Consider the following 21,573-nt stretch of genomic DNA (forward strand, 5'->3'; position numbering starts at 1 on the left):
AATCAATATACTCGAGACAAAGGTATTCAGTAACTGAGGCTTTAATGCACTAGAACTGATCCCCAGCAGCTTCGTAACAGAATGTGAAGGCTGCTGGGACGGCACCATCTCTTATACCCCGCCTTCAGGGCGGAGCTACTTCACACAGCCACACACAGCCAATGGTAGACTCCAGGGTCTCAACCAATGGCGTCGTCCTCTCAGGTACCTGGTATTACCACAAGGGACAGGATTGTTAGCTCGATATTCCAGGATTTAGGATCTTCAGCTGGCCAGTGAACAGGAGTGAGGTGGGGGAGGGGCTGCGGCCATCGGAGCCTGGCAGAACAGGGTCCGAGTGGTCTAGCCGGGGTGGAAAGTTGGGGGGAAGGAACCGAGGTTGGCGGGAGGAGTTTTACAAGAGGCAGTGGACGGGAGGAGTTGGAGACTGGGGGGGGTGGTTACAACTCTTGGGCATCATGTACGGTATTCTTTCAGAGGTTGGAGGGCGTTGAGTGTAGGGGGGGGGGGGGAGGGGGAGTGGACTCTATAGGTCAATGGTGACCATGGGCGGTCCCGGACTCCTTTTTCTTTTTCTCCTTTGTTTTTTTGTTGCCACCGTGGGAGGGTTTGTTTTATTGGATGCATATATTGACAGGTGGGCCGTTGTTTGGGGTGGTGGGAGGATGGGATCATTGGTATTGTTAAGGGGATTGATTTTGTATTTGTTACCGTTTACTGTTTGTGGGTGGGGTGTAAATTTTGAAGGAATTTCAAATGGAGAATAAAAACATTTTTTTAAAAAAGAGAAGGAAATAGGGACAGTGCAGGATCAACATGTTCCAATCAAGAAAAAGGGTGGGACCAACAAATTCACTGAACCCTGGCTATCGAGAGCTAACAACATTGGATCAGGAGAAAAAGGAAGGCTTATGGCAGATATCAAGAGCTCAAAACAGCAGAAGTACAGTATGTGCAAGAGGGAATTTAAAAAGGAAATTAGGAGAGCAAAAAAGGGACATGAAAGGATATTGGCAGGGGATGTAAAATCCGAAGTTGTTTTACAAGTACAGGATAACTAGGGAAAGAGTAGGGCCTATTAGGATAACTAGGGAAAGAGTAGGGCCTATTAGGATAACTAGGAAAAGAGTAGGGCCTATTAGGATAACTAGGAAAAGAGTAGGGCCTATTAGGATAACTAGGGAAAGAGTAGGGCCTATTAGGATAACTAGGGAAAGAGTAGGGCCTATTAGTATCACAGTGATAATTTGTTTGCAGAGGAAGAGGATGTAGGTAAGGGTTTAAATTAATACTTTGTGTCAGTGTTCACTTCTGAGAGGGACAGTGTGGGTATAGAAATCAGGACTGTAATAAAATTAAAGAGATTAACATAGACAGAGAGGAGATTCTGTGTGGTCTGGCAGGCTTAAATGTAATCAAACCTCCAGGGCCAAATGAAATGTATCCCAGGCTGTTGAGTGAAGGAAGGGAGGAAATAGCAGAGGCACTGGCATAATTTTAAATTCCTCTCTGGCTACAGGAGAGGTGCCCGGAGGGCTGGAGGATAGCCAATGTGGCACTATAATTGAAGAAAGGAAGAAGGGGTAAACCACAAAACTATAGGCCAGTCAGTCTGACCTCAGATGGGGAAACTATTGGAAGCAATTCTGAGAGACAGAATTAATTTGCATGTGGAGAGGCAGGGATTAATCAAGAACAGTCAGCATAGTTTTGTTAAGGGGAAGTCACGTCTGACCAACTTGATGGAATTTTTTGAAGAAGTGACCAGGTGTGTAATCTATTTGGACTTCAGCAAGGCTTTTGATAAGGTCCTACATGGGAGACTGATCGTGAAGGTAAGAGCCCATGGCATCCAAGGAAATTTGGCAAATTGATCCAGAATTGGCTGAGTGGCAGGAAGCAGAGGGTGATAGTCAAGGGGTGTGTTTCTGACTGAAAGCCTATGTCCTGTGGGGTCCTGCAGGGATCAGTATTGGGGCCCTTGCTGTTTGTGGTTTATATAAATGATTTAGATATGAATGTCGGAGTGTTGATCAGTAAGTTTGCGGATGATATGAAAATTGGTGGAGTGGTAAATAGTGAGGAGGATAGCCTTCTATTACAGGAGGAGAGAGGCGGGCTGGTCAGATGGGCTGGTCAGTGGCAAATGGAATTCAATCTGGATAAGTGTGAGATGGTGCACCTGGACAGGGCAAACAAGACAAGGGAATACATGATAAACGACAGGACCCTGGGAAGCACTGAGGATCAGAGGGATCTTGGTGTGCATGTACACCAATCCCTTAAGGTAGCAGGGCAGGTCGATACGTGGTGAAGAAGGCATACTGTATACTTGCCTTGATTAGCTGAGGCATACAGATTAAAAGCAGGGAGGTTATGCTGGAACTGTATAAAATGTTGGTTAGGTCACAGCTGGAGTATTATGTGCAGTTATAGGAGAGATGTGATAGCACTGGAAAGGTGCAGAGGAGATTTCCCAGGATGTTGCATGGGCTGGAGAGTTATCTCTGAAGAGAGGTTGAATAGGCTCGGGTTGTTTTCCTTGGAGCAGAGGAGACTGAAGGGAGACATGATTGAGATGTATAAAATTATGAGGGGCATAGATAGAATAGAGAGGAGCGATCAATGACCAGGGGGACTCAATTTAAGGTAAGGGGCAGCAGGTTTAGAGGGGATGTGAGGAAAACCCTCTTCACCCAGATGGAGTCTGGAACTCACTGACTGAAACGGTGGTAGAGGCAGAGGCCCTCATAACATTTGAGAAGTATTTAGATGTGCACTTACAATGTCAAGGAATACAAGGATATGGGCCAAGTGCTGGAAAATGGAATTGGAATACTTAGATGGTTGTTTTTTACTGATGCAAACATGATAGGCCAAAGGGCTTTTTCTGTGTTGTCGACCTCTGTGACACTATGGGCGCGATTCGGTGGCCGTGACGCACCCAACTTGGTGTCAGGACGTGGCCGTTGAATCTTGCGAGAGACCTACATTGAGATTGGCGATGCTCGAAACGTCTTGCAAGATTCAATGGAATCTTGTGTCATCTCGCAATCTGGCTCTCGCTCTTGTATGATGCCTGTGCTGCAATTTTGGAACTCAACATACCAGCTGGTGCCCTATCTTAACTTTCCACAGCTGGACGCGCATTCAGCATCAGTATCCTCATGTCTGTTATACAGATTTGGAGCAGGAGTCGGCCACTCGGCCCCTCAAGCCTGTCTTACTACTCTTATGGGGGCCAGTTTAGCTCAGTTGGCTGGACAGCTGGTTCATAATGCAGAGCGAGGCTAACAGCATGGGTTCAATTCCCGTATCGGCTGAGTTTATTCATGAAGGCCCTGCCTTCTCACCCCCTGTCCCTCGCCTGAGGTGTCGTGATTATCATAGATTATCATAGATTATCAAATAGAATAAAATAGATATAGAATTTACAGTGCAGAAGGAGGCCATTTGGCCCATCAAGTCTGCACCGGCTCTTGGAAAGAGCACCCTACTTAAGCCCACACCTCTACCCTATCCCAGTAACCCACCTCACCTTTTTATTTGGACACTAACGGCAATTTATCATCAGCAATCCACCATGCTACCATTCCGCTCCTGTGCTACCATGGGTGATCCTCAGATGAATTACCGCCAGTCAGCTCTCCCGCTCAAAAGATCAGCCTATGGTCGTCTGGGACTGCGGCAACTTTATTTTACTACTCTTACAAAGTGCTCTTCAGTGGATTAGAATGGAATGGCTTTTAATGGGGATGAATGCAAATGGTCTTACAATATGAACTTGAGCCATTTTGGTTCTCGAAGGCTCAACATGGGTGGCAGCCGTCTGGGCTGGCTGGCTGCGCAAACAACAGCAATGGCATTGGCAGAATGGTACTAGTGCAAAATGAATGCTACTGTCCTGAGCGAGCGCAGCAGGTTCATGTTCCATTGTTAGCCACTCCCTGGGCACCTCAGTAATGTGCTAAAGAATAGATCGCTGACTGCTTTGACACCCCGCCTCTCTGGCATCTGTAGCTATAGCAACGGCAGTCCGAGCTTCAATGCACAGCAATCGGAGCCTGGATAAAAACCTGGTTGATGCCAATCGAAATTGTGTACTGGCTCCAATTAAAACAATAGGTGAGGGTTAATCACACATTGTGATTCAATTGTTGCCTTGTAGCATTTCACAACCCAAACCCCTTTACATATTGATACAACTGTTAATTGTTTCCACATTAAGGATGGGGATTAAACATCTAATCATCCCAAGATTTTCACACGTCGCACCGGAAATCTTAAAAATCCTGGATTTGAGGGCAGAATGTTCCCTGGTTTTGCTAATTTAGCTTGAATTTGTAGCTGCTCTATATTCAGATGCATTAAGAAATTATGCAAATGTCTTCATTCTGTTGCAACTCTCCAGTGTGTGCACTTCTTGAGCAATCCTGAAGAAATGATGAACAGGGCACAAGCTTTAATAGGCCACCCTAGGGTATATCATACAGATGCAGCAATTGTACATGAAATTTAAAGGTCTCGAAAGCAGATGGCCTACCAAGCTTTCTTTACAAAATTCTCCAGGAATACAAACCAGCAAGACCCATCCAGATCTTCCCTTCCCCACTTGCAGAAGCAGTTTAAAATGTAGACTGGGGCAGCATGGTGGTGCAGTGGCTAGCACTGCTGCCTCATGGCGCCGAGGACCCGGGTTCAATCCCGGCCCCGGGTCACTGTCCAAGTGGAGTTTGCACATTCTCCCCGTGTCTGTGTGGGTCTCACCCCCACAACCCAAAAATGTGCAAGTCAGGTGGATTTGGCATGCTAAATTGCCCTTTAATTGGAAAAAAAAGAATTGAGTACTTTAAAAATGTAGCTTAAGGAGCATGGAAAGGTGATCGACCATGGTAATAGTATAGAGCAAATGAACATGGTCCAGTATTTTAATTAAAATGTCAAAAACAAAATCTGCTTTGACTATCATTTTCTTCTCCAAAGTGGAGATTGTTTTGAATTGCTCGTCCACTCCTTTTAGGCAATGGTGGGCAACCTACAGCCCGGAGGCCACCTGTGTTCTAAGTGCGGCCCCATGAGACATTTTGTTGACCGTTGCCCACGCGCAGGGTAGCCACATTCCACTGGTTTCCGTCCATGTAGTTTCCTTCCAACCAGTATGACTGAAGCAAAAAGCACATAAAGCAAGGACAAGTGAGGTGTGTGCTGATTGCACACAACATTAACTGACAGCTGTGCACTCAATCTGGACACCACCTTTTTTTTAACCTTACTGGACCCCACTCTCTTTTGCTTTTGCATCATATCCTTTGGTTAGTTAACCTTTTCTGCTCTCCATCCTGACCTCTTTTGTTCTTTCTGCGCCCTCCCTCTTCGACTGGCTTAAACTCTTCTACCTTTCCAGCTTGCTGTTCATTGAGCCTATCTTATACTGGGACCGGTTTAGCTCAGTTGGCTAGACAACTAGTTTGTGATGCAGAGCAAGGCCAACAGCGCGGGTTCAATAGCCGACTGAGGTTATCCATTCGCCTTCTCAAGCTTTGATCCTCAGGTTATCTTGTCAGCTCTGACCCTCGAAGGTGAAAGCAGCCTATGGTCACCTGGGACTGTGGTGACTTCACTTCCTTTACTTATACTGTCAAGTTGCAATTAAGCATTATGACCTCCAGTGCATTCCATCCACTGGCTGCTGTTAAGTGTCCATGGAAAGGTTATAAAAAGATGAACAAAACACAGGTCATTCAGTTGGCTGTGTAAGTCAGTGATTGGTGTTTGAGTTGGGGAATTGGGCAAACTGTAGCAGCTCTCTGTACATACTAACTGCCTAACTTTATAATATTCTAGGAGACAATGAGGTGCCATCTGAAGATGCCTTAATCTTGCAGCTCCAGTTGTCAAAGGGACAAGAGAAATTTGTGGAAATGCTGAAGAGTCAGCAGAAGACGATTGGCGATTTGCAGCAGAGGCTCACAGAGCAACAAGCCATGTTGATAAATCAGCAAAGAGAAATTCTGGCGCAGCAGAGGAAGATGTTTGAGCAGATGGAGCTGGTGAAAGTCCAGTACACCATGCTGTTCGATACCATCAAGCAGACATCACTTACAAACCTGCAGGCTGAGGTTCAGAGCCAGTTTGAATCTCACCTTCAGGGCCTGCAGGGTCAGATACAGAGTCAACTACAAAAGACGTACGCTGTGCATAAAGTGGAATTGGATGCAAAGGTGATTGGCGTTGGTGACCACCTGCTGGAGTGTGGTTTGTGCCAAAGTGATGAATATTGTGATTTCCAGAAGATCCCACCCCAATGCGAGAGGTGTACCATGTGCCCAGCTGGCTTTTTCCAGGTGTCTGAGTGCTCGGCTACTGCTGACCGAATATGTCAGGTAAAGTAGTCCCTGTCTTCTCGACAGTTAATCTGAAAACAGTGCATTAAGTCGCCTCCTTAATTCCTTCAGTCTGTGCATCGCTGCCATGGTTATAGTTTGATATATGAGTAAAATATTAAATTCTTTCGGTGCTTGACTTTTTTTTCTTTCCCTCTTGTCCTGATCTACACTGAAGTGGTAATTCCATAAGTGAAGAGCCCATCAATACCTCACTCAGATATTCCTCCTGTGTGTCATTGGCTATTTTATCATAACAACTGTCAGCCTGTTTGCCTTGGAATAGGAGAAATCCAATCACCTCCTTGAGCTTGCTATCCATTCTATTAGATCTGTACCTCAACCCCTCTTATCCAGTTTAGCTCCCTATCTCTTATGTCCATTCCCAACAAATCTATTTTTCAGGAATCCAGAGGCTGTGCCTGATTTTCTCCCTCATTCTTACCCAAGGAATCCAGTATCCTGCTGTCAGCCCAGTTGAGTTTGACTATCAAAGCAGAGAGCTGGGATTGAGTTGGAAACCATATAGCCCTACATGGCTTACTGGAGACCTATTCATTGAGCAGAAATCTTTGCCGCTGGTGCGACTGGAAGTGTCGTTGGCTTATATTCAGCTCCTCAGCCTGCATGTGATGTGGTGTGATGGCAAGCAAAATGTAATAGCAAATGTTAGAACGTAGGAAAGAGAAGGAGTAGGCCATTCGGCCCCTCAAACCTTCTCTGCCACTCAGTAAGATCATGGCTGATCAGATTGTGGCCTAAACTCTCCTAGCTAAAATACCACTGCCCTAGCTAAATATAACTATCTGCTTTGGATATATTCAGTGACAGGGCGGCACGGTGGGCCAGTGGTTGGCACTGTGGCCTCACGGCACCGAGGACCCGGGTTGATCCCAGCCCTGGGTCACTGCCCGAGTGGAGTTTGCCCACGTCAGCGTGGGTCTCACCTCCACAACCCAAAGATGTGCAGGTTAGGTAGATTGGCCACACTAAATTGCTTCATAATTGGAAAAACAGAATTGGGTACTCTTAAATTTATTTTTAAAACTCAGATTTTTGTTGGCCAAATGCCATGTCAGGGATCCTTCCGGTCCGCAGTCAAGTTTCTCAGTACTGGCCAACTCTGGGTAAGACGAGTAGAGCTATTGTCAGAGGTACGATTCTTACCTGGGTCCTCCCTGCGACTGATACCGAATGTAATTATAATAATCTATAATACAAGCGTTTCCACCCCACCTGTACCACCCCTTGAACTATGGCTTGGAGCCGAGAGTTTGGATATGCGGGGGTCTGAAACTCCCTAGTTCGGAACGAACTCGAATTTAGTATGAATAAAAATGTACTCCCAATGTGACTCATCCCAGTTCCCGTTGATGCCCTGCGCTTTTTGTATCATGCCGACTATGACAATTGAAAGGTCTGAATGAATACTTTGATATAAAATATTGACACTTGGAGGCCGGATGCAATGTTCAGATGGCTTCATTACGCATGTGGGGAGCCAACATTGGGCTATTCAGGCGCTTCTCCACCAAGGTTCAAAATGAACAGTTTATATATGTTTTATCATCAGTTACAGCTAACAGCATTAGGCAGACAAAAGTCACAGCACAATGGCCTCTGGTGGGCTAATATTCTTGTTACTGTACAGTCCTATTCTGGTAATTGCATTACAGAGACTTGGTACTGTTTTTCCAGAGACAGCAAAGAATGTGTGTTTATTTTGTGTAATAGGTTTCTGGAAGTGAATGGATGGTGTTTGGGGCCATCAGGCTGTGTGGCAGTGGCCTCCTCCATTTCCTAATTACCCTGCAAATGGCCCATTTGCAGTCGTTATGATTAACCACATCTGCAGTAAATGTCTGCAGCTGGATGAACCTCCGTTCAGAGTCAACGATATGCAATTTGAGCTTCGGACACTATGATATATTAAGGAGGGGAACATTTACCTGGACACTTTGTTCCAGGAGCATTCCAACAGCACAGAGCATGACACAGGGTAATTAAGAAATGGAGGAGGTCACTGCCACACAGCCTGATGGCCCCAAACAACATCCATTCACCTTCCAAACACACAACTTCTATCACCTAGAAGGACGAGAGCAGTAGAAAACATGGGAACACCACCACCTGGAAGTTACTCTTCAAGTCTCTCACCATCCTAACTTGGAAATATATCGATGTTCCTTCACTGTTGCAAACCATTCGATGGAAATAAAAGGGTAAGCAATAAATTCAGCCCAGTCCACACATTTATTGCCGATCCTTTATGCTCAAAGATAATGCAAAAAGGCATTATGCCCAAATATTTCCATCGAATGGTTTGCAACTGGAGTCATATGTTGGCTGGAGCTAGTTTGTTTTCATTCATTTTTCCGGGATGTGGGCTTCGCTGGCTAGGCCAGCATTCATTGTCCATCCCTAATTGCCCTTGATAAGCTGAGCTGCCTTCTTGAACCGCTGCAGTCCCTGTGGTGCAGGTACAACAACAGTGCCATAAGGGAGGGAGCTCCAGGGTTTTGACCCAGCAACAGTGAAGGAACATCGATATATTTCCAAGTAAGGATGGTGAGAGACTTGAAGGGGAACTTCCAGGTGGTGGTGTTCCCGTGTTTTCTACTGTTCTTGTCCTTCTAGATGATAGAAGTTGTGGTTTTGGAAGGTGCTCCCTGAGGAACTTTGGTGAGTTCCTGCAGTGCATCTTGTACATGGTACACACTGCTGCTACTGTGCATCGGTGGTGGAGGGAGTGAATGTTTGTGGAAGGGGTCCCAAAGCAGGCTGCTTTTTCTTGGATGGTATTGAGCTTCTTGAGTGTTGTTGGAGCTGCACTCATCGGGCAAGTGGAGAATATTCCATCAGACTCCTGACTTGGACCTTGTAGGTGGTGGACAGACTATGGGGAGTCAGGAGGTGAGTTATTTGTTACAGGATTCCTAGCCTCTGACATGGTCTTGTAGCTACAGTATTAATATGGCTAGCCCAGTTCAGTGTGTGGTCAATGGAGACAATGATGGTAATGCCATTGAATATCAAAGGGTGATGGTTTGATTCTCTCTTATTGGAGATGGTCATTGCCTGGCACTTGTGGAGCACGAATGTAACTTGCCACTCGTCGGCCCAAGCCTGGATATTGCATTTCCACTTGGACTGCTTTAGTGTCTAAGAAGTGGTGAATGGTAATGAACATTGTGCAGTCACCAGCGAATATCCCCTTAATTGGAAAAAAAAAAGAATTGGATACTTTAAATATATTTTTTAAAATGTTTTAATAAAAATTCGTCTTCATAACTTGTTCTGTCAGATTTGAATTTATAATTTCTGAGTTGCTCCTTTAGTACCAAAACCATTACACTGCCACGTCTACTTTTGTGCCACCAACGGCATTAACAGATCCAGGCATTACCAAGGAATACTGCCTCGACAGGCGGTCGGTTTAGAAATGAGGCCAGTGCTATGGGCGGGATCCCCCCTTATTCCCATGGTGAGCCCATGGTCATCAGTGGGATCTTTCGGTCCCACCAAAGTTTACAAGCTGTTGCATGGCTCAGCCACCTTGCCACCTGGGAACCCACCTTGCAGGGAGATCGACTTTGGTGGACCGGAAGATGTCACCGACAGGAGGGGCTGGAAAATCACGTCCTACAGCTTCCGCACCTTCTCTAGCCATCATTACTGAGCCTCCTCATACGCACACTTGTGACTCACCTCCGACAGGTGGTGGGAACACGGTGGCACAGTGGTTAGCACTGCTGCCTCACAGCGGCAGGACCGGGTTCAATTCCGGCTTTGGGTGACTGTGTGGAATTTGCACATGTACCCCCATGTCTCCGTCGGTTTCCTCCGGGTGCTCCAGTTTCCTCCCACAGTTCAAAGAAGTGCAGGTTAAGTGGTTGGCCATGCTAAATGGTTTCCTCCAACAAGTCCTGAAAGACGTGCTGTTAGGTAATTTGGACATTCTGAATTCTGCCTCTGAGTACCCGAACAGGTGCCGGAATGTGGTGACTAGGGGCTTTTCACAGTAACTTCATTGCAGTGTCAATATAAGCCTACTTGTGACAATAAAGATTAATATTATAAATTGCCCCAAAGTGTTCAATATAGTATCCTAAAGGTTAGGTGGGGTTACAGGGTTGGGGTGGGGGAGTGGGCGAGGTAAAGGTGCTCTTTGGAGTGTCAGTGCAGACTCAATGGGCTGATTAGCCTACTTCTGCACTGTGGGGATTCTTCTGCACTGTGGGGATTCTATGATTCAATTGTCTACATCCCTTGGGATTGTTTGGTATCTGCATTACAGTAGTTGGTGTGAATGATGCCGAATGCTGTGATGTATTGGTTTGCTCAGGGTCAAGTGGGAGTGTTCGCAAACTGTGTGATAAATGAGGTCTTTTAAGCTTTCATATTTCATTCATTCCTATATCTTGTTATCAGAATCTGTATCTAGGCATAGTCTCTGGAGACACTTAAAATTGAAGTCACTGGTGTCAGTGTGTCAATTAAGAGTTTCTTGGATTTGACGAGTAATGTAATTCCTTTGTCTTGAAGACTAATTAAATCCTCACCTGCCTGCCTGGAATGCTCGTTGATCAAATTGAACAGCCATTTTTATCTGTGTCAATGCTGGAAAATACTCCCTCGACCAATCAAAATTGGTTTGATTAATTCTTCAGGCAATGCTGTCAGTTTTCTTTGGAAGAAAGAGAAGACTATTATTCGTAAAACATATCCTTCTACCTGGTTGTTTACCAACTCTCTCAGACTTACTTTGACCTGGAGGTGAAATAATCTGCTAGAAATCAGGTATTCGAGAGACAGCTGCTGTGTCTTTGAGAAAGTAGGACAGCTGTTGCCTGCCAATTTGCTTTCATTCATCGGTTCAGGCACAATATCTAAATCAGTGCTGTAAGGTGGAACTACATGAAATCTGTCAAATTAACAAACATTTCCAAGAATGCTTCGGTTTGCCCCAAAACCAGTATAGAAAATATTGGTGCCAATCCTTTAAGAACTTCTGCCTTCCAGTATGTTTTAAGATCATAAGAACTAGGAGCAGGAGTAGGCCACCTGGCCCCTCGAGCCTGCTCGGCCATTCAATGAGATAATGGCTGATCTTTTGTGCACTCAGCTCCACTTTCCGGCCCGGACACCATAACCCTTAATCCCTTTATTCTTCAAAAAACTATCTATCTTTATCTTAAAAACATTTAATGAAGGAGCCTCCTGATTTCCACCCAAATGGATTCAACCTTATCCTCCATAGCACCGATGTCATCCCTTACTGTTGCCCAGATGTCGTCCTTAAATAACAGAGCTACACCACCTCCCTTGCCATCCACTCTGTCCTTCCGAATAGTTTGATACCCTCGGATATTTAACTCCCAGTCATGACCATCCTTTAACCATGTTTCAGTAATGGCCACTAAATCACAGTCATTCACGATGATTTGCGCCATCAACTCATTTACCTTTATTCCGAATACTATGAGCATTCAGGTAAAGTACACTTGTGTTGGCTTTTTTACCTCTGTTTTGAATCTTATCACCTCGATCAGTAACCTCTCCTAAGTTATATTTTCTCTTAACTTTTCTCCTAATTTTCCTTGTCGTTGAACCCTTATCTTCATGTAACAACCTGCTGCGTCGCTTACCATTAATGTTTTTACTTCCCATTTTATTCCTTTTAGTATTACTGGTCCTATTCACTGAGCTCCCCTCAGTCACTGTACCTTGTACTGTTGCCCTTTTTGATTTTTGACTATGGCTTCTCTGCCTTACACTTTCCCCCTTGCTGCCTTTTGTTTCTGTCCCTATTTTACTACCTTCCAACTTCCTGCATCGGTTCCCATCCCCCTGCCACATTAGTTTAAACCCTCCCCAACAGCACTAGCAAACACCCCCCCCCCCCCCCCCCCCCCCAGGACATTGGTTCCAGTCCTGCCCAGGTGCAGACCGTCCGGTTAGTACTGGTCCCACCTCCTCCAGAACTGGTTCCAATGCCCCAGGAATTTGAATCCTTCCCTATTGCACCATCTCTCGAGCCATGCATTCATCCTATCTATCCTGACATTCCCACTCTGACTAGCTCGTGGCACTGGTAGCAATCCTGAGATTACTACCTTTTTGAGGTCCTACTTTTTAGTTTAACTCCTAACTCCCTGAATTCAGCTTGTAGGACCTTGTCCCGTTTTTTACCTATATCGTTGGTGCCTATGTGCACCACGACAGCTGGCTGTTCACCCTCTCTCCCCCCCGCCCCCCCCCCCCCCCCCCAGAATGTCCTGCAGCCGCTCCGAGACATCCGTGACCCTTGCACCAGGGAGGCAACATACCATCCCGGGGTCTCGATTGCATCCGCAGAACCGCCTGTCTATTCCCCTTACAATTGAGCCCCCTATCACTATAGCCCTGCCATTCTTCTTCCTGCCCAGCTGCGCAGCAGAGCCAGCCACGGTGCCATGACATGGCTGCTGCTGCCTTCCCCTGGTGAGCCATCTCCCTCAACAGTACCCAAAGAGGTATATCTGTTTTGCAGGGAGATGACCGCAGGGGACACCTGCACTGCCTTCCTACTCTTGCTCTGTCTTTTGGTCACCCATTTTCCATCTCCCTCAGTAACTTTCACCTGCGGTGTGACCAACTCGCTAAACGTGCTATCCACGACGTCCTCCGCATCCATCGCGGATGCTCCAAAGTGAGTCCATCCGCAGCTCCAGAGCCGTCAAGCGGTCTAACAGGAGCTGCAACTGGACACACTTCTTGCACGTGAAGAAGCCAGGGACAGTGGACGTGTCCCTGAGCTCCCACATCGCACACGAGGAGCATGACACGGGTCTGGGATCTCCTGCCATGTCTTAAACTTTAGGTAAACTTATACTACAACAATTCCAAAAAACAAAAGAAAAAATAAATAAATTAGACAATGAAAAGAAAAACTACTTCCCAGTCACTTACCAGGGATAAAAAGCATCTCCTCCCCCACAAGCATTTGAAGTCCTACCTAGATTCAAATTCCCAAACTCACTCTTTGCTGTCTCACTCCGGCTGTGTCTTCTCTGGCTCACTGGGAGAACTCACTGGGAGTGAGTTACAAGTTGCTCTTTTAAATTGGCCTGAGTTGACTCCCCTCCCCCACCTGCTTTTAGATCAAAGTAGATTAAAGTGACTGACACTTAACTGCCAACCAGTTATGTGAGTGGGTGGGGCAGCCCTTGTTAATCTATGCTGCACAGTTCTAGATTAATTTTAATTAATTTAAACTCCTGAAATTTAAAAGGAACTGTCTTACCGATTGGATTGGATTCAATTCCCACCTAGATTCAAATTCCCAAACTCACTCTTTGCTGTCTCACTCTGGCTGTGTCTTCTCTGGCTCACTGGGAGAACTCACTTTAATAAGGCTTTAGTCTAATCTGCAGTCTGAGGTGGGAGTGTTTTTTTAATCTTCCTTTAGAAAGCAGAGGGTCACAGGTTGTGGCTTCCTGTATTACTTCCATCTACAACCCAGAGGTAGAAGGGCAGATTATTAACATGTACATTATGCATAGGATCAAGTTTCAGTTGGTCGGAAGCTGACTTTTGCAGTGAGCTGTGAATTAAAGAGTATTAAGAAGTGGCCCAAATTGCAACAAGCTGTTTTTCCAGGACTACAGAAGAGGGGACACGTGTTATGATGCTGGATACGAGAGATTCCTTCTAGTGGTGTTTGCTTTGCAATATATACTGTGGCTGATGATTTGCGGTTGATGTGTGCCTGTGTGTGTGTGGAAGGATGAGTAAGTAGGGGGAAGAAGATAACGAGAAGGTGATGTTATTAGTCTTGCGAAGACATCATCCCGCCGTCAGTGTCCTCGTCAATAATGCTCAGTACTGTATTGCATTTTTAATAGTAGTCAAACAATTGAAGTTTCTGGGCTCTGTGTTTCTGAGTCTCCAGTTTGGCTCTGTGTTTTTTGTTATAATTTATTTTTTGCTGCATGTTAAGAGGTAGTTTGAGATGTTACAATTCTGAGCTTGTATAATGAGACATTATGAAGCCCATCATGGAGGATAATTTTAACTTGTGTGCGGGACTGGGAGATGTGGGGCCGAAAGTGCCAGCAATCCATCTGGCCCACTCTTGAGCGTCAGGCTCGGGAGATTTTAATTCCAGGCTTTATTTGCATGCCACTTAGTTGCCTCCCACCGCGTGCCTCAGGCGTGATGCCCCTGATAGTGGGAGGGAGTAAAGGTCGGTGGGGTGGGACTGTCATCCCCCGGGAGTCACAGATAAAGTCTCCAGCAAGGTAAATAATTACCTAGGGCCAGGGGTGGCAAGATCAGTCACGTTTCCATTCACGTTCCCCTCCAAGCAACACACCATCCTGATTTGGAACTATATTGCCGTTCCTTCACCTTCGCTGGCTCAAAATCCTGGAAGCTCTTTTCTATAACATTGCTGTTGATGTATCTGCACCACATGGACTGCAGCAGTACATGAAGGCAACGCAGCACCACCTTCTCAAGGACAATTGGGGATGGGGAATAAATGCTGGCCTAGCCAGCAATGCACACATCTAACAAAAACAAATTAAGGTTTGGAGGTCACATGGTGTTCTCGCAGGGGCAGATGGAGCATGTTTGCTCTTCTGGAGAAACCTTCAAAAATTCTGAATCCGCTCACCAGGGGTGGCGCAGTGGTTAACACTGCTGCCTCATGGCGCCGAGGACCCGGATTCAATCCTGGCCCTGGGTCACTGTCCGTGTGGCATTTGCACATTCCCCCGTGTCTGCGTGGGTCTCACCTCCACAAAAGATGTGCTGGTTACGTAGATTGGCCACGCTAAATTGCCCCTTAATTGGAAAAAAAGAATTGAGTGCTCTAAATTTATTTTTTTGAAATCACCGAGTGGAAATCCTGGACCTTTTCTGTTTGCAGTTTTCATTAACAGGTTGGAAAGTGTACAGGCCTGTGGTTATAATGTTGTACTCACACTGATGATATCATTGGAATTCGACTTTGTCATTTAAATTAGCTCCACTCCTCTGGGGCCGGCAGCTTTCCTAAACCTGGATTCAGACAAATTCAAATGGTGAGGGGTCGGAAAGCAGCGCAAACATCTCCTCACCATCTTAATCTTTCCCCTGCTGCTATCTGCACCATTCCCTTTGGTAAAATTGGCAGTATAGCGTTAGTAAATAAACATGCATTACACAGCAAGGTCGTCATGGAAACATGTACTCCTTTAACATTTTGCTGTGGCTATCGTTTACCGTAAGTTGCAGTCTGAAATTGTGCCATACTTCAAAGGTTGTTTGAGTCCTTTGGATGGCAGTTTGAACCAATGACGCTGCTGGTTAAAAAGCAGGCACATTCTTGAATAATTTACTGCCTGTCACATGGTGTCTTATCTTCATGAATTCAAGACACCATCTTATTATATAATGGAATTTCAGAGCACTGATAAGATCATTGTTAAATTACTTTCAGTCACAGTGGCTTTCTGTACATTTTGTCTTAAACCCAGGACAAAGATGAGTGCCTGGAATTGGTAAATCTTTGTGGCGATCGGATAAAATGTCTTAACACTCCAGGTGGGTACTTTATCATTTCTGTTAATTGCAAAGTGGGAAATAATTTGACTGATGCCCGGGATGGGCGGGGGAGAGGGTTATCTTATGAGGCAAGGTTGGACTGGTTCGGCCTGTATCTACTTGAAGTTTAGAAGAATGAGAGGTAATCTTATTGAAACATATAAGATCCTGAGGGGGCTTGATAAGATGGATGCTGAATGGATGTTTTCCTTTCTGCGTGAGGCTAGAACTAGTTTAAAGGTAAGGGAGCTCTCATTTAAGAGGATCATGAGGAGTAATGTTTCTTTCAGAGGGTCTTGAGTCTGTGGAACTCTCTTCCCCAGAGAGCAGTGGAGCCAGGGTCATTGAATATTTTTAAGGCAGAGGTAGATAGATTCTTGACTAACAAGGGAGTCAAAGGTTATCGGGGGTGATGAGAAAGTGGAGTGGAAGCCACAATCAGGTCAACCTTGATATTATTGAATGGCGGGGCAGGCTCGAGGGACTGAATGGCCTACTGCTCCTAATTCATATGATTGTATGCAATGCTCAGACAATGCTCAGTATTTCTTTTCTGCTCTTTTGAACAGGTGGATTCAGGTGCCTGGGCGTTGCTGAAAGAGACATTGCCTCAGGGTTTTGTGGGCGTGACTACTTCTTCAACAAGGAAATACAGGAATGCCAGGCCTGCTCATTGTGTGATGAAGGCACAGTGGCCCTCCAGTGTTCCCTACACAGAGATACCATCTGCACACAGGCATCCGAAAACCATCTGTCGGGATCATGGTCGACGAACACCGAAGTCCCATCACTAAAATTTGAACAGAGCCCAATTCATCTGGGCTTGAATCTCCCCTTACAGGGAAAGCTGCAGTCTGACCTGGCGACCAACGAAGATGGCAGGTTGGTCTTCAGACAGCATGGACTGATCTGGGTCGATTACAACTTTGCCATCAGACACAACTGTAGAAACTTTCTCCAGCTTTCATTGAGACTGAACGAGGAGGAGGAGGGTTGCGACCTCAGTAGTGTCCGTGTTGAACAACCCGAGGGGAAATACTACCAGAGCAGCAGTGTGAGTGGCTCAGCTGAGGTGGAACCCAGCCACACACTCCATCTCTTCATGAAAAGTCCCAATCAGTTCTGCAACCAAAGCAACGACCTCAGCTTCTACCCCCTCCAGAATCCATTCAGCTTCTTTTGGCTGTCGCATGACACAGGAGCAGTGGCCATGAGTGCACACATGGCAAGCTCGGTCCATTACCAGACCAACTATCGGCCTGTCTTCAAGGTCATTTCCATCTCTGATCCCTACATGATCACCTTGTTCCATGACGGCAGGGCTGTGCGATTCACAGAGCAGGGGGTCGTAAAGTTTGTGTATCACCAGGCACTATATGCAATGGGTCACACGTGCATTCGCGAAGGCTTCACGTTGCTTTCCTACATTAACAGGAATGGGACAAATGAAGAGTTAATGCAAGTTTATAAATCTGGTGTCAACTATCGGGATACCTCAATTTCTGCCTCCGGAGCTGCCATGGTGAATGGCGGAGACACGATCAGCTTTCAGATCCATTCTCCTGCACAATGCAGTGTGCGTTATTTTGGGGACACCTCTGGGCTCAGTGTTTTCAGCCTGATTTGGATCCCTTCGGCGGTTTCCTCGGCCCTTTTGCTCGCAGTTTCGGGATCAGCGTTACCAACAGGAGCTGTGAAGAATAAATTCCTCAGTTTCCAGGAAGTTTTGCCAGTGGCAGAACAGAACCAGTTAGCGCTGGTCACGCATGGACAGTTTGCACACAAATATGTCCTGTTCCACCGCAACGGGGTGGCCAGCCTTGTGTTGAACATCAAACTGATTCACTCTTGTGATATCATCAAAGTTACCCTGAACCGATTACAGAGTGATGACACCCAACCATCCGCTGTCGCCCGCCAAATTGGGGGTCAGATGCCCGTCGGCAGTCAATGGACAAGTGTCGGCCTAAGTGCCTCGTTTGCTGTTTGGAACGGCACAATGGCAGCCATCTCCCTGGACTGCGTGCGAGGGCGGATTAATCAGATTGCACACGGGCACGAAACTAGCCTCTCGATTATGTGGGTTTCATCCTGAATTATCCTGTTGAATGGAGAAATATCTTCAGTGCTTAACGGAAGCTACGTTAAGTGAGTAAAGCATCACTGAAGTTAGAACTGGTTTCAGATAATGGACTCCAATTGCAGCTGATGAAAGTTCTGAAGTTCTTTACTGTGATATTGAAGCAGGGAGGAACCACAATTGAAAACATTAGATGCCAATGTAAATGCTGAGCAGCTCCCCAAATCCCCCTTCCCATGCCCATATTTGTCTATTCAGCCAGACCAATAGAAATAAATGGAAGGCAAAAGAAATTCCAAACTGACAATGTGTGTGCTGCAAGATGTCTAATGGTCATTGCAACTGCTGCTTGACCGAGCATTGTGTCATGGATCCAAAACTGTGACCCAGCAAACAACTTTTTGGTACAGGTTTCACCGCTTATTGGTGAACATGAATTGTTGCAATGTGATGGTGCTATTACTATTTGACAAGAATGTAACTTCTGTTATGAAAGTGATCATTTGCCCAGTTATTTCTAGCTCCTCAGCTTTATTTAAACTGCAGTTAGTGCTTAGTACAGACTCTAACCACCATTCCAACTCCCCCCCCCCCCCCCCCCCCCCCCCCGCCCATTCAACACCAGTTATTAGAAGAACTTAAATATACAAAAGATAATTGAACATGAAGAAGACAAATTCAATGTTACTCTTGCATTCAGTGCACCTTAACCAACTGTAACTGACCCAGCTGCTAGAAATAAACTGAATGCTTCAGACGTTATGATCGGCAACTTTGATATTGAATGTGAATGGATAATGATTAATGCTTTTTGGTTAATAGACCAGTTTTAAGCGGTGGGATCTGCACCTCACTTGATTCCCCTCCATTCAGTGTGGGAGGTGTCTTCTAGGGCATTGCTCGCATTCACAGCTTTGAGGATATATTCATTTCTACCTCTTCAAATAATGGCAATAAGAGCAATTAACTACAGGCTGGACACAGTTTACAGCAATACGGAGGAGGTTTCATCTTATAAGTGGGCAGCACGGCAGCATAGTGGTTAGCACAATTGCTTCACAGCTCCAGAGTCCCAGGTTCGATTCCCGGCTTGGGTCACTGTCTGTGCGGAGTCTGCACGTTCTCCCCGTGTGTGTGTGGGTTTCCTCCGGGTGCTCCGGTTTCCTCCCACAGTCCAAAGATGTGCAGGTTAGGTGGATTGGCCATGATAAATTGTCCTTAGTGTCCAAAATTGCCCTTAGTGTTGGGTGGGGTTACGGGGTTATGGGGATAGGGTGGAGGTGGGTGCTCTTTCCAAGAGCCGGTGCAGACTCGATGGGCCGAATGGCCTCCTGCACTGTAACTTCTGTGATAAGACCATACGATATAGGAGCAGAATTGGCCTATCGAGTCTGCTCCGCCATTCGATCATGGCTGATAATGTTTCTCATCCCCATTCTCTTGGCTTCTCCCCGTAACACCTGATCTCCTTATTTTCAAGAACCTATCTATCTCTGTCTTAAAGACACTCAGTGACTTGGCCACTACAGCCTTCTGCCGCAATGAGTTCCACAGATTCACCATCTTCTGGCTGAAGGAATTCCTCCTCATCTAAGTTTTAAAGGATTGTCCCTGCAGTCTGAGGCTGTGCCCTCCGGTTCCAGTCTCTCCTGCCAGTCAAAATATCTTCTCCACGTCCACTCTATCTGGGCCACTCAGTATTCTGTAAGGAGATCATCCTTCTAAACTCCATCAAATACAGACCCAGAATCCTTAACCATTCCTCATATGTCAAGTCCTTCATTCCGGGGATCGTTCCTCTGGACCCCCTCCAAGGCCAGCACATCCTTCCTTAGATATAAATTGCGAACAATGGTGCCAAAACGTTGTGTAATTTCAAGAAGGAATTAGATATAGCTCTTGGTGCTAAAGGGATCAAGGGAGGGAAGGCGAGATCAGGGTGTTAAACTTGATGATCAGCCATGATCATAATGAATGGCGGAGCAGGCTTGAAGGACCGAATGGCCTGCTCCTGCTTCTATGTTTCTATATTCCAAATGGGTCTGACCAGAGCCGTAAACCGCCTCAGCAGTTCATCCTCTGCCTTAAGCTCTGTTGAAAACACAAATAAACATCTACAGTGCTCCCATGGGGAATTTGTGCCTCCCTGGCGTGTTGATGCACATTGATTTTTGTTTGGCCCTTGGCACTGCACCAGTTGTTCAGTGTGAAAATTAATTTCAGTTGGCATTGCCATCTGATCACTAGCAGGGGGGAGTAAAATTGCTCTAGTTGCTATGTGTAATAAAATTATACATGCATTCTTCCTGGACATAATTACTGTTGCTGCATGTAGCAAGCCAAAGAGTTTCTTCCCTCCATGCATTACATATTCAAGAAGCCAGTGGAAACTGGAACTGTAGGCAAATGGGATGGTTTCTAAAGATAAAGAGTGCCTGACTGTTGTCGGGACAAGGCGGTTGAAACTCACGAGAAGCCTCACTAGGCGCAATCTAGATCTGAACGGCTGATTCAAATATGCTTTCACAGGATTCTCCCGGCACCCAGAACCTAATGGCTGTACCTGGGAGACCACACCACGGCGCCGTTTAGTACTCGTTTCCACAAACACGGACCAGTCATAATGGTACCTGGAGGGATCTCCCAGGCTATTAGAGACCCCTGGCTATTCAGGAACAGGGCAGGTTGGCACCCTGTCACTCCCTCTGGCACCCAGGCACCTTGGCACTTGCGGCCTGGCACCCTGGCAGTGCCACCCAGGCAGCCTGGCAGTGCCACTCTGACATGACTGGTGTGGCCAGATTGGCACTGTCAGGGATCAGGCCAGGAGGCCTTTGCAGATGAGGGGGGGTGAGTTGGTGTCCCCGGGGCCTCCCCGAGGTTGGAAGGGAGGGGGGGTCAAAAAGAGGGAGGGAGGGGCAAAGATTGGGGCAGCCAGATCCGCGAGGAGCCTTTCTGCTGGGCTCCCCAGCAGAAAATGACTTGAGTGTGGCCACAGCAGAGAGAAACACCCCAAGGCCAAAACCCAGAGAAACAGCCGCTGAGATTCCCATTTTCCGAGTCAGCCGTTATTTTGCTCTCATGTCACTTTTGCCGTCAGCTAAAACGGGTGCAAAATCACAGCCCATGTTGTTGTGAACTGGTGATGAGGGGTCAAATGGCTCCCCTCTTTTGTCACTCCTCATTTGACTGAACAGGCATTTAAAAAAAAGGATGTGCTTGCCAATTCAGTCAATGTTTAACTGTCCACATTCTGTGACTATAAAAGAGACAAATAAGGTGGCATGGTGATTGGCACTGCTGCCTCATGGCGCTGAGGACCTGGGTTTGATCCCGGCCCCGGGTCACTGTTCCTGTGGAGTTTGCACATTCTCCCCGTGTCTGCGTGGGTCTCACGCCCATAACCCAAAGATGTGCAGGTTAGGTGGATTGGCCATGTTAAATTGCCCCTCAATTGGGAAAAAAAAATCAAAGATAAACATACCGGTTTTCTTGAGTTTTTAAAAAGCAAAAGGGTAGTATTAATTATAGTTAACCCTG

At 46.3% G+C, this 21,573-nt stretch overlaps 1 protein-coding gene across 2 annotated transcripts in view; it reads left to right on the plus strand.

Moving 5' to 3' along the window:
* Positions 1–20,919, plus strand: part of nell3 (NELL (neural EGFL like) family member 3) — a 50,429-nt gene extending 29,510 nt beyond the window's left edge. For both annotated transcript variants that reach the window (XM_072508447.1, XM_072508446.1), the window contains exons 2-4: positions 5,845–6,383; positions 15,887–15,953; positions 16,523–20,919. In XM_072508447.1, coding sequence (XP_072364548.1) covers positions 5,922–6,383; positions 15,887–15,953; positions 16,523–18,048 — 2,055 coding nt within the window. In that variant the 5' untranslated portion in view covers positions 5,845–5,921 and the 3' untranslated portion in view covers positions 18,049–20,919. The remainder of the gene's footprint in view (positions 1–5,844; positions 6,384–15,886; positions 15,954–16,522) is intronic.
* Positions 20,920–21,573: the final 654 nt, after the last annotated feature.

This window comes from Scyliorhinus torazame, chromosome 6, assembly GCF_047496885.1.
Source record: "Scyliorhinus torazame isolate Kashiwa2021f chromosome 6, sScyTor2.1, whole genome shotgun sequence".
NCBI classification, from domain to species: domain Eukaryota; kingdom Metazoa; phylum Chordata; class Chondrichthyes; order Carcharhiniformes; family Scyliorhinidae; genus Scyliorhinus; species Scyliorhinus torazame.